Source organism: Megalops cyprinoides, chromosome 2 (assembly GCF_013368585.1).
Source record: "Megalops cyprinoides isolate fMegCyp1 chromosome 2, fMegCyp1.pri, whole genome shotgun sequence".
Classification (NCBI taxonomy): Eukaryota; Metazoa; Chordata; class Actinopteri; order Elopiformes; family Megalopidae; genus Megalops; species Megalops cyprinoides.
In genome coordinates, this window is record NC_050584.1 from 66389016 (window position 1) to 66400945 (window position 11930).

Here is an 11930-nt window from a genome sequence, read left to right on the forward strand (position 1 = left end):
GCACACACACTCTCTCTCTCACACACACACACACACACACACTCACACACACACACACACACGCACACACACTCTCACACACACTCACACGCACACACACACACACACACACACACTCACACACTCACTCTCACACACACACGCACACACACTCTCACACACACTCACACGCACACACACACACTCACACACACACACTCACACACTCACTCTCACACACACACACACTCACACACACACGCACACACACACAAAATCGGATTTCTGGAGTATAGTTTAACACTTAACTCAGTATCTTACTGACCTCTTGTAATAGTTCTCGATAACTACTCTTAACGTAGTGATGCACTTATTTGGAAGTCACTCTGGGTAAGAGCGTCTGCTAAATGATGAAATGTAATGTAATGTAATGTAACGTAATTTGTCGAACTAAATTCCAATCCTCCTCTCTGCTGGCCTTGCCAGGTGAAAATTAGATGCAAATATTGGAAGTTTAATCTTGACAAACACAAATAATAATCCCTTCAATGGGCGTGCTAATGTTTCCAGCAGTCATCCTGTTAGACAGTTGGTCATGTTGAGTCTGAACACACCTAATGATCAAAATAATCTCCACAGCATTTACAGATTCTATCACCATTTATTACCTCACCAAATACAGTGAAAATGGCCTCATGATATACAATAAATCATTCTTAGAATGTCACGACATTTTTTGCTTCATAAAATGTTTTGTTATTGAAATTATTAAGGGTTCATGCACAACAAACCATAATTAGGTTATTCAAAAGAATAGTACAAAATAAGTCAAATAATAACAATAATAATCATAATAAAAAAACACACAACTTTAATGTTAAAAAAATCAATCAAATAACAACGTGTTATTTGAGGATGCTCGTAAACAGTGCAAAAAACGATAAAATCGCCATTTCTAAAGAATCCATCAACAAAGCCCAAGTCACAGTATATTTCTGAATAATTTAACATTTATTTGTACAAAAAACCAAGACATTCAATAAGTCTTATTTAAAATCTTCCCAAACATGATTTATATTAGAATGAGACAGACAAACCAAATCATACGTCTGTCTGTCGCCTACATCCTCTCCGTGTTTGATGGTTTATAATACGTTAGGCTAGCATATCATTTTGAATGACATAAATATTTATATATAAAAATACAAATATGAATCTTGTTAAAAAGAAGCGTGCCGACGGTGATAAAGAACGGTGGACACACCCACGCTGGCACGAGAGCAGGAGTTCATGCAAAGACATGGAGAAGAATGTCAACTTTTATTATGTCAAGACGACAAAACAAATAATCATATAAAAATCAGACTACCAATAATAAAATCTTTCACAAGTCTTTTTCATCATTGTTATTACTGTTATTGTTATTATTTCGTGTATTTATGATAAGACCATCCCGGCTGGCGTTGGCAGAAAAAAATGTCTTCCTATTTGACGTGGAAGAGTTAAGCGCCTATCTATACAAGACCCTGACAATAGGGAAAGGACACAACTGTTTCCATCGACGGGCAACCCCGACTTGAAAAAAAATATGTGCATGTGTGTGTGTGTGTGTGTGAGTGTGTGTGTGCGAGAGAGAGCGAACGCGCCGGTATGTTTGTGTAAAAAATGAAGCCACATCTTAGGGTCAGTTTTCACTACTACACACGGCAGATGTTTGTGGGTTATACTAGGAAAAAAAAACCCTTCATCTGTTCGAAAGAAACAATTAGCAGCGATCAGAATGCAATCTGCGTTCATTTAGTGCTGAAACGGACAGCTCCGTTTAAATAGGACGTGGTATGTTACACATGTACCGGGAGGACGATGAGCTTTGCTCTTACATACTGCACAGCTACAGACTTTATATCGAAATGAGTGTCAGCTTCCTGTAGTCTTCGCGGTTGACGCGGTGGCGGTTGTTTACAGCGCTTCTCGGAAGATGGCGGTGAAATGGTAAGTTCGTCCGGCACAGCACGTCGGCAGAAGACGAAGCACAGAGCCGCGCGAATCAGCCATCTTCGCCTGTCTGCTCAGCCGTGGTTCAAAACGGGTTTCGTTTGGAGAATTGCCATCAACCCGCGAAATAAATCTCAGCCCTTGCCCAGTCTCTCTCTTTCTCTTCCCCTCTTCTCTTCTTTGCCATCCCTCTCTCTACTTCACGCCATGCCCTCTTCGGTTCCGCCTCTCAAACGCACGCACAGCCGACAAGTGCTTCTGACCGGTGATTAAAAATGAGGAGTCTGCTGGGCATGGTTCACGCTTAAACCCCGGGCGACGATTTGTCTGTCATGCCCTTCAGAACCTCGTCTATCCGGTCGTCTTCGATGACCACTGCAGGGGGAAAAACGGGAAGGGCATTTAACATTCGCACGGGACAAAGCGAACAGCAACAATGCAGCTGCACAACACAACCGTTTCATTTGATCGATTTCGAAGGAAGTTATAGGAACAAATCAATGGATGACATGTAGTCTGTCCCCCTTTTTCTCTTAGTCATCTGGTTTGGGGAATGGATAGTCGGTGATTATTACCGACCATTATTTTGCAAATATAACTGAAGGCTCCGTGTTATTCACATATTCGGAGACGATTTGCTCTGATGTCGCCGTTACATGCGGAGACCTTTCACGTTACATTTGAGTTTGATTTCGATGTAATCTGTAATCAGTTCAAATAGTGCCGAGACAGATGAAAATATGTGGTGTCGTGTGTTTCCCGAGAAACCTGCCTTCGCTCCTGACAGTGAGACGCACAGAGCGAAAACTGTTGCTCTGTGCTCTGCTCAAACAACACACCATCGATCGTGTGATACCAGACTTTAAATTCTCTCACGACTGCAAGCTTAAATCAAACCAACAAAACTCAAGAACTGGAGAAATAAGATAACGTTCTGTGGATACAGTGAATCAATCGTCTGTTTTGATTTTTAACAAGCTAAATCCTTATTTTGCGACAATATATGTCATTCTGTTATTAGCTAACATTGGTTTTCCCCAGGACTACAGTTTACTCAGTTCATCCTTTTAAAATATGCATGCATTTTTAGCAATGTAACGAGTGCAGACCCCTAGATTACTGGTCATGTATATGTTTTATTTACTTAATGTGGCGAGGAGAGCAGTTGCTTATACGCGGTATTATGAACCAGCCAGTACATCTGCATTGTTTAGGCTCTATATACGTTCACCTCTACTGTCAGCTTCTTTTCAGTCTTGACACTTAAATATCTGACAGTAGTATGATTTCAGGTGCTTACCGTGCTTCGCTCTCCCAATCTGCCCGAGTTTGGGCGGTCTTTTTGTTTGCGACGCACCAAAGAACGAGTTGGTGTCTTGCAGCCGGCAGCTGAAGGATATTTGACCAACGTCACTGTCTCCACCATAGCCGTTCATCTTCCCCTCACCGTATGGCAGAACCTCGGACATCGCGGCGATGACTACGGCCCCTTTAACACCTCGGCGTGGAAATATACCGTCGAAAAAACACCGGAGCTGGTTACGAAGGCAACGCAGATCCCGAAAGATCGCTGCACTTCTGTTGTTGCGGTATATTCTTAAAAATCCGTCTCAGGCGAAAGGTATGCGTCGCAGCCAGCTTCGGAAAGCGCACAGTCGAAGCAGAGAGAGCGCCGTGGTGATCTGTGTGTGCTGAGGTAAGCGAAAGAGAGGAGCGTTGTCTTCGCCTTCCCGCCCGGAGAGGTTTGGTGGGAAAGGCTGGGAGATCCCAGGATCATAAAGGAAACCCAGGCGGAACAGTGAAGTCATCCATCCGGGTCCCAAATAATGCAGGGGATGGAGGGAGGAGGGAGGAGAGGGTGGTTGAGCAGTTACAAGTGAACAGGCGACACCAAGAGGCGAAAGGAAGAACTTGCACACCTGAAGAAAAACAAGTCGCATTCACACTGCGGAACAGGAATGACGCGGTAGGGAGTTCTTTTGTATTTCGTTTTTCAGGTTTTCCATAAAAAACCTTTCTCACAGTACCTGCACTGGAAGCATAAAACTGTTCAAGCTCATAATCCCACCCAGTAGTAGTAGTCCCATGGCGAGTACAACGCCATGAGAGAACAAAGAATTATTTCCCCGTTGATGAGCACACTATAGAGTCCTAACATGACAGGCTTACTTTGCGTTACCGGGCAACGCTTTTACATGACCAACAACATCTGTCTGCGCATCACTGTGAAGACAAGGCGAGGCTAAGGTTTATCTTAATGTGTAGGCTTTCGTCAGGATAACCTGAAATAGTATGATTTACCACAAGCAACAGTGGTTTGTTATGAGTCTGTTTAATAATGCGCCCGCTCACCCTGATATGTCCAAAATAAACAAAGAAACAGAAATGTCACCTTGTACCAATGGGTTCACATGAAATCCACCTAAAACTAATCACAGCTCCTGAGAGCTAATGTGTAATTAAAACGGCTGGGAATGTGATAGTGAAAAAAGAAACACAAGTTAAACATAAGATATTTTAAAAAGAAAACTGTACCGCAAAGAGGTGGAGAATAAGACGTTTATTAGACAGTGCTACTAAATAATTGAGGGCCCTAGGCTAACGGCTAATAGAAAGAGTCCTGTGTTCGATTACAAGCTCGAGCGCGCGTTATCAGAGCGGGAGCACGTGGCGCTTTCCACAGGCTTAATTATTCAAACGGAACTGATAAAGAACTGTTAAGTAATTAATGAGTTTCTGGAATGCGTTGCCTTTTACCCCGAGAAGGGGCTGGAAAACCCAGAATTAAATCTGGGCAGAAACAGAGGCCTGAAATGTAACCTCAGCCTACTGAATCAACAGTGTGAAGCAGTTACTTATGGCTACACATTAATGTGGTCTTTACAAGGTTAGTTTACGCACTGCTGTACTTTAAAATGGCGCAAATGTCTGTAATTAGACTGCCCTACCATTTCTCACCCCTGGAATAAGTGCCAACAATATAAAGCCTGCCAAGAAAAGGCAAAATGGCTCGTTTTACCTTTGGCAGTGTATAGATACGTCATTTGTGAATCCTTCTGGCTCTGGGAGCCTGAAAGTCACTTATAATTGTATTGAGTTCTAGGGGGACAACGTGGCGGGTTTCCAGGAAAAGATCCCAGGTTAAGGACGCCAAGGGGAACACGTTTATTACCACTGAGTGTGCAGCTTTGTGTAATGAATTTAAACATATGCATACGCAGTGCATTTTTCAGGTTTAACTCATCAGCTATTGACTATTTTTGCTGATATCAATGAGAAATATCGAGTAAGAATAGATAAAGCCCAACACTTGCTAAAAGTCGTTGCTGTAACTTAAAGATATTGACTAACGGTCGTCACCTTAAGTAACAAGGCAGCATTACACTCAAAATGGACAGGCGCTTAGCTTGGCTGTTGCATCCTTTGTGCACTTTACCCGTTTTGTGATGTGTTAAATGGTATAACTCAGATTTTTGTGTTTAGGCCTCGTAGCCTATTTCCATATGAAAGGCAGAAGGAGCGTCGTTTTGTGGGAGGGCGTTGGACGTCAGCCCAGCGCGCGTCAGTCCCATTCATCCTAATAACCTCGCGCTATTGTGCGCACGCGGAAGTCTCCCACTGGCGCGTGCTCTGCTCAGTCGTACCTCTTCAGCTCGCCGAGTGTCTCTGCGCTTCGAGTACCATGCACAATAATTAGCTACTAATCAACGTGTTCCAGGATGTAACATATTACCACGGGTGCTCCGCGTCTGCCGCGTAAACACCCAGGTGTTCGTGTTGCGCCACATCGTTTGCAGCTTGCTGCGCGTATTATTTATGAGCGCAGAGGCATTTGGCAGTGCTGAGTTCGTAACGAGGCATCTTGCTGTTGGCGCGTGCAATGTAATTAATTACCATCACGCAAATTAGATCTTTGCGTCAGCTTTCCCGTTAGTAAACCCCTTTTAATATGAGGCATACAAGGAAATTGTTGCAAGAACGGAAGAAAACACTCCTGTGATTTATAGCCTTTTTATTGGTCTGGTGTTGACGTGAACGAGCGGATGTAATTGCGCTTCAGCAGTCGCGAGTTCGCCGCCAGCGGAAAAACACTCTGTCGGTGTGTACCCTCCGCTTCCGGAAATCCAGGCAATTAATATTCAGCACCATGGCCAGCGTTCACTGCTGGACAGGGGCCACATTATGTCCTCTACATTGTTAATTGCCATTTAGAAGTATGCTTTTGTTGCCGCTCTTATTTGTGGGATAAGAAACACGTTGTTTTCTGTTTACGCGTTACCATTTTCATCTGTGTATGTAGCAGGTTTGTGTAATGTAATATAATGTAGTGTAGTTCCAATGTAAAATGAAACTCGTGGGAGTACTCATGAATTCACTCACAGAGTGGAGAATTTATCATGAATTGAAAATTCAAGAGTCTTCAAGAACTGTAATTGGAATTGAACTGGAACTGTAAAAACAGTTCAGTCTCTGAACTTACTTTGGAACTGGAAGTGACGTTTCCACATCAATCAAAGAATTTTCATTTAAAATTGACTGCATAATATTTTAATGATAGCTGGGCTGCCTGAAGTGACATTGCATGCACAGTATACAGTAGTTATAATCAAACAAAATTAATTTTGGTATTTAGTTAGTGTCCTCAGTGAAATTAAGCACTGATGTACTTTTCCATATAGGCCAATTTAGTCCTTTTATATCTGTTTTGTAAAATCCAAAGTCAGTGTTTGTGGGATCTGCCTATGGGCTTGAGCCAAGGGACATATGAGAATGTAAACGGAGTAACTGAACTGCTCTAGAGAAGGAAGTGAAACGAGAGAATTGTTGGAGAACATTGAATTGGGAATTGTATTTTTTTTTAATTGACTTAAAATAGAAATTGAGAAGAAATTGCTCTGAATTAAAAGAACTGATCTGGAATCGAAATTGCATTGAAGGAATTCACAGGGGGAGAGAACTGAATGGAGCTGAGTTTGGTGGAACTGATCCCAATCCTGGTATGCAGCTTAAGCAACACAACAGAGGTCCATACACGCATTGGTGATCAGTGTGATCAGTGTGTGTGTGTGTGTGTGTGGATAGTATGTGTGTATCTCTGTTCATGTCTTCATATTTGTGTGTGTGTGTGTGTATTGTATATGTGTATATGTACATCTGTGTATTGTATATGTGTATTTGTGTGTGTGTGTGTTGGGTGTGTGTGTGTGTGTGTTGGGTGTGTATTTGTGTGTGTGTGAGTGTGTGTGTGTGTGTGTGTGTGTGTGTGTGTTGTGTGTGTGTGTGTGAGTGTGTGTGTGTGTTGGGTGTGTGAGTATCTGTGTGTGTGTGTATTGGGTGTGTGTGTGTGTGTGTGTTGGGTGTGTGTGTGTGTGTGTGTGTGTGTGTGTGTGTGTGTGAGTGTGTGTGTGTGTGTGTGTGTGTGTTGGGTGTGTGTGCGTGTGTGTGAGTGTGTGTGTGAGTGTGTGTGTGTGTGTGTGTGTGTGTGTGTGTGTGTGTGTGTGTGTGTTGTGTGTGTGTGTGTGTGTGTGTGTGTTGTGTGTGTGTGTGTGAGTGTGTGTGTGTGTGTGTTGGGTGTGTGAGTGATTTGTATATGCACTGACTCGTTTGGGGCTGATAGCTCAGCATCTCTCTCTGCCAGCCACCTTCTTTCTTTTTGCACATGGTTGCTCGCGTTGGCATGGAAACCGGTCCCGGATGACCCAGGGCTATGTCATTCTGTGTAAGTCTGTAACTCTAACTCCTTCATAACCTGCTTAGCCTGGTTGTGTAATGCTTCAGTATGTGCCCCGCCAGCCGTCCTGCACAACAGACAGAATCAGTGAAGCTGCGTCCCACAGCATCTGACACAAATGTCTGTTGGAGTTCACCTGTGTGGGGGTGCGGGACTGTCTACTGGAGATCACCTGACAGAGGCCTGTTACTGTCCTGCCCTGTGTGCTGGGTCTGTGGTCCCTCCCCTCCGTGTTCATGCATAGCATCTGCAGGGGGCGCCGATGAGCACACCTGCTCACACTGTTTCACTGGCCACCTGCGTGATCAGGTCACCTGTCAGGGAAGGAGACTTCAGAACATCACCTGCTGCTGTGAGGCGTACCTGCCTCATTATCCTTCCACAGGCATTGGTACGCAGGTGATACTCCCCAAAAACTGACCTCAGATCAGAGATTTCTCACACCAAGCCCCCCACCCCCCCCACCCCCCAATCTCAGGCCGTCACGTGACCTCCCGTCTCCCACACAACACTCTCCCAGCTTTGCTGCGATGCTGCACTGTGGGAACATGGCAACATTGTGGAAAACGTTGTGAGAACGTGGGCGCTAATTAAAAACGTGTGCAGGGGACGCTCACGACTCGCGGCGGATACGTTCTACACATCCGTGTGAACGGGGACGTCCGCAGATACTGCACTTTACCCATAATAAAGCCTCCTGATAGAAATGAAGCCGGGAACAGGGAGTGAAGCTGCAATCAGTGTTATTTTGGCGAAAGTCTTGAAACTGCAAATCCATGAATGGTGAGGGCCCCCTGTATTTATGTGTATGTACTTGTATGTGCATGCACATGTGTGTGTGTACATGCGTGTGTGTGTGGGTGTGTGCAAAACTGCTGTGGTTTGAGCAGGAATTATCCAACTCAAACTCTGCATTATGCAGAAAGAACAGGCCTCCTCTAGATTACTCATCAAACTCTTATAATCCAAGCATATCCAGGAAGCTACATCGCAATCCTCACTTAATTCACATACAGGCAGAGTTTTTCTCATTCATATAATGGTACTTTATGTCAATTTGTTTTAGGTAATACAACTGACTGCTTATAACTGCATATGTTCTGAACATTTGTAATGGACTTCATCAGAGTTCATATATATAAAAAGAACAAATAGAAAGTCAGTATTAAAAGGAGGTCAGTTGTATACTATGCAATAAACCAGAGTAAGCCTTTAACTGCTGTGCAGTTAGAGGGAGTTAAGTGTGTTTCATCAGAATATAGATTGTTCTGTGGATATTCAGAGTCTGAAATAAGGAGTATAAAAGCATATGTCAGTGTTAACGACTGCACTTTCCTTTGCTGAGGAATGGAGGTGGCTGTGTGTTCCTTTCTGAAAGGCTTTGCCTGGCAGGGTGATGTCCATGTGGGTGGGAGTCCGGAGCAGATGCTGTATTCTTCCACACTGGTTTTCTGCAGTTTATAGCCTGAAATCTGCCTGCAGCCTGTCCTGCTGCATGCAAAAGAACATCTCAGATCCTCTTCTGCCCATAATCTAAAGTTAATCTCTCACTGCCGCCAGGGGACTGCGAGACACTCTCACATGATCTGAAGAGCGATGCTTTTAACTCTTTAAGATTGATACACACTGTAGCCAAGAAGTGGCTAATGTGTTCCTGCGTACTTCTGAGAAACTGGCAGGCCGTAGAGCCTTATAATGTGATAAACAGGTAATAGATGTTGGTGATAGTCCCGCTGGCAGTTTAGGACTATGTAAGCCAGTTCTTAAAAAAAAAACGTGAAAGGAGCCGTGGAGATGTTGAAGACTTGTTTACTTTTCCCCTCCTTCTCTCTCCCTGTTTCTTTATTTGTGTGTGTAGAGTGTTAGAGCATGTGTGTGTGTGTGAGAGAGAGGGAGAGAGAGAGCGGGAGAGAGAGGTTGTATTGTGTATGTGTGTATGTCTGTGTGCAAGCAATAGAGGTGGTAGGATGAAGCTTTATGAGGCTTGTGTCCATGTGAGAGGAGAGGGGTCATGCTACACAGCGCTGTGGTTATAAAACACATTGCGTGGGTGTATGTGTGTGTGTGTGTATGTGTGGTTGTTTGTGTGTGTATGTGTGTGTGTGTGTGTGTGAGATTGTATTTGTGTGTGTATGTGTGTGTGTGTGTGTGTGTTTATGTGTGTGTGAGGTTGTATGTGTGTGTGTGGGTTTGCGTGTGTGTGAGTGGGAAGAAAGTGTTGTAGCCATTCCCAAGATACAATGTACTAATGATGTGAAGATGTATCCCTGTAACCTGCTGACCTCTCCACATTAACACTCTCCGGTTCTATGCTATCCTTCCTTATGGAGGAGATTCTCTGCCAGCTCAGCGGCCTGCTTCCCATAGCACCCTGAAAGTCTGCGGTGGCTATTTCAAACCAGACACCTTTACAAGCAGCCCATTGTGTTTCTGTGTTGCCCTTAGCAGAAGAGAAGATGTATGAAGCATTTTACCCCTAGGCAAAATTTAGTAATGCTGCCTGCAGGTGGTTTGATTGTTATTAGTAATTTTGCCAGTGGGCAATTGTTGAGTGTTGTAATGTTTCCTAGGGGCTGACTGGGTCAGTGTGGTTGTGCTGGTTGTGGATGATTGGTCAGTGTTGTAACATTTCCCCCAGGGTATCTGCGTCCAAGAAGGTGTGCAAATTGCCCCTCCTCATTCTCATTGTCTCCCTTTTCCTCTCTCTCTCTCTCTCTCTCTCTCTCTCTCTCTCTCTCTCTCTCTCTCTTTTCCTCTACACAAGCCATCCTCTGGACAATGAGCTCTATCTCACAGTGCCACCTTGTGGAGGACTTAGGAATGAGCACGGTGTGATGGTGTCGTTCCCCTTGGAAAACTCGGAGGAAGAGCACTGTATGCCACTTCACAGTTCCACCAGCAGGGGGCGCCATTGAGGAGGCCGGGAGCGTCTCATGAGTTTTATGTCCGGCACGCGCCTGCAGGCTGTGTATGTTAGCGTGACTCAGGGCGCTGGAGGAAGGGGACGTGTGCAGACGGGCCGATCACACGCTGGCAGCAAGTACGGGAGAGTACGCTGTCTCTGGCAGCCAGAGCAAAACCACAGGCATTCCACCGCTGCCGGCTGATCACCAAGTACTCTCTGCTGCCCCTCAAATAGCTGCTGCCTCATCCACACAGCTGTGGGAATAATCAGGAGATCTGCTCATTATTATTATTATTATTATTATTATTTATTTATTTATTTATTTTCTTATCCATCAGCTAGGCTCACTTCCACAGCTTCTATACATATACAATATACAGCTATATAACATACATATAAACATGCTGGATATATTCTCAATGAAGTAGCTACTGTTCCATGCTTAAGGGTGTCCAAGCTGGGATTCAAACCTTCAACCGTCTGGTTAACAGTACTGTTCGGCTGTGCCCTCCTGCCCTCCGTCAGCTTGTGGAATACCTCTGATCCCCCAGTCCTTCTCCGAATGGAGACCATGTTGCACTATGGGAAGGCTCAGAAGAGACCTGCATTGGGTGTGAAAATCCGCACTGCCTCCACACCCTGCTCAGGGGGATCCCTGAGAGCGGCACTGCGAAACACAACAGGAGAATGAGAGCTGAACTCAAACAGGCGCTGAGCGGCACATGGAGGGCACACGGCACGGCCGGCTCCGAGGCTTATCTCCGAGCGCAACATCAAAGCTGGGGCACACGCTCAGAGGCGAAACCTGAAACTCCAGCACAGCTGAATACGAGTCGCATACCGTACAATGCAGCTGCTATACTCAGGCCGTGCATGAGCTGTGATACTGCATTACCATGTTACCTCGACACAGCTAAGCTCACAGAGGCTTATTGCCTCGACACAGCTAAGCTCACAGAGGCTTATTACCTCAACACAGCTAAACTTACAGAAGCTTATTTCCTCAATACAGCTAAGCTCACAGAAGCTTATTACCTCAACACAGCTAAGCTCACAGACTTACTTCTCCCCACAAAGCCAAGCTCACAGACATTTATATTACATTACATTACAGTTATCTAAATCATACGTTACAATTCTTACATGCTATCCAGTAATACAACTAGATATTGACTGAAGCCATTCTGGGTTATGTACCTTGAACAAGGGTACAGCAGAAGTACCCCAATGGGGGATTCGAACCTGCAACCTTTTGGTTACGAGCCCTGCTCCTTATCACTATGCTACACTGCTGCTCCGTACCACTGCACCACACTGCTG

General features: G+C 44.7%; 1 protein-coding gene across 1 annotated transcript; it reads right to left on the bottom strand.

The window, feature by feature from the left end:
- Window positions 1–1099: 1099 nt before the first annotated feature.
- Window positions 1100–3770, bottom strand: camk2n2 (calcium/calmodulin-dependent protein kinase II inhibitor 2). The gene is made up of 2 exons (XM_036522376.1): window positions 3275–3770; window positions 1100–2349 (listed from the first exon to the last, which is right to left on the bottom strand). Exons 1-2 carry the CDS (start codon window positions 3441–3443, stop codon window positions 2279–2281), a joined length of 240 nt encoding a protein of 79 aa, XP_036378269.1. The 5' UTR covers window positions 3444–3770; the 3' UTR covers window positions 1100–2278.
- Window positions 3771–11930: the final 8160 nt, after the last annotated feature.

What these genes read in the sequence shown, in the direction of transcription:
- camk2n2 (XM_036522376.1), bottom strand. Translation starts at nt 3,443, where the DNA reads ATGTCCGAGGTTCTGCCATACGGTGAGGGGAAGATGAACGGCTATGGT. An exon ending in GATTGGGAGAGCGAAGCACG is followed by an intron (nt 2,350 to 3,274) that starts GTAAGCACCTGA and finishes TTCCCCCTGCAG; the next exon opens with TGGTCATCGAAGACGACCGG.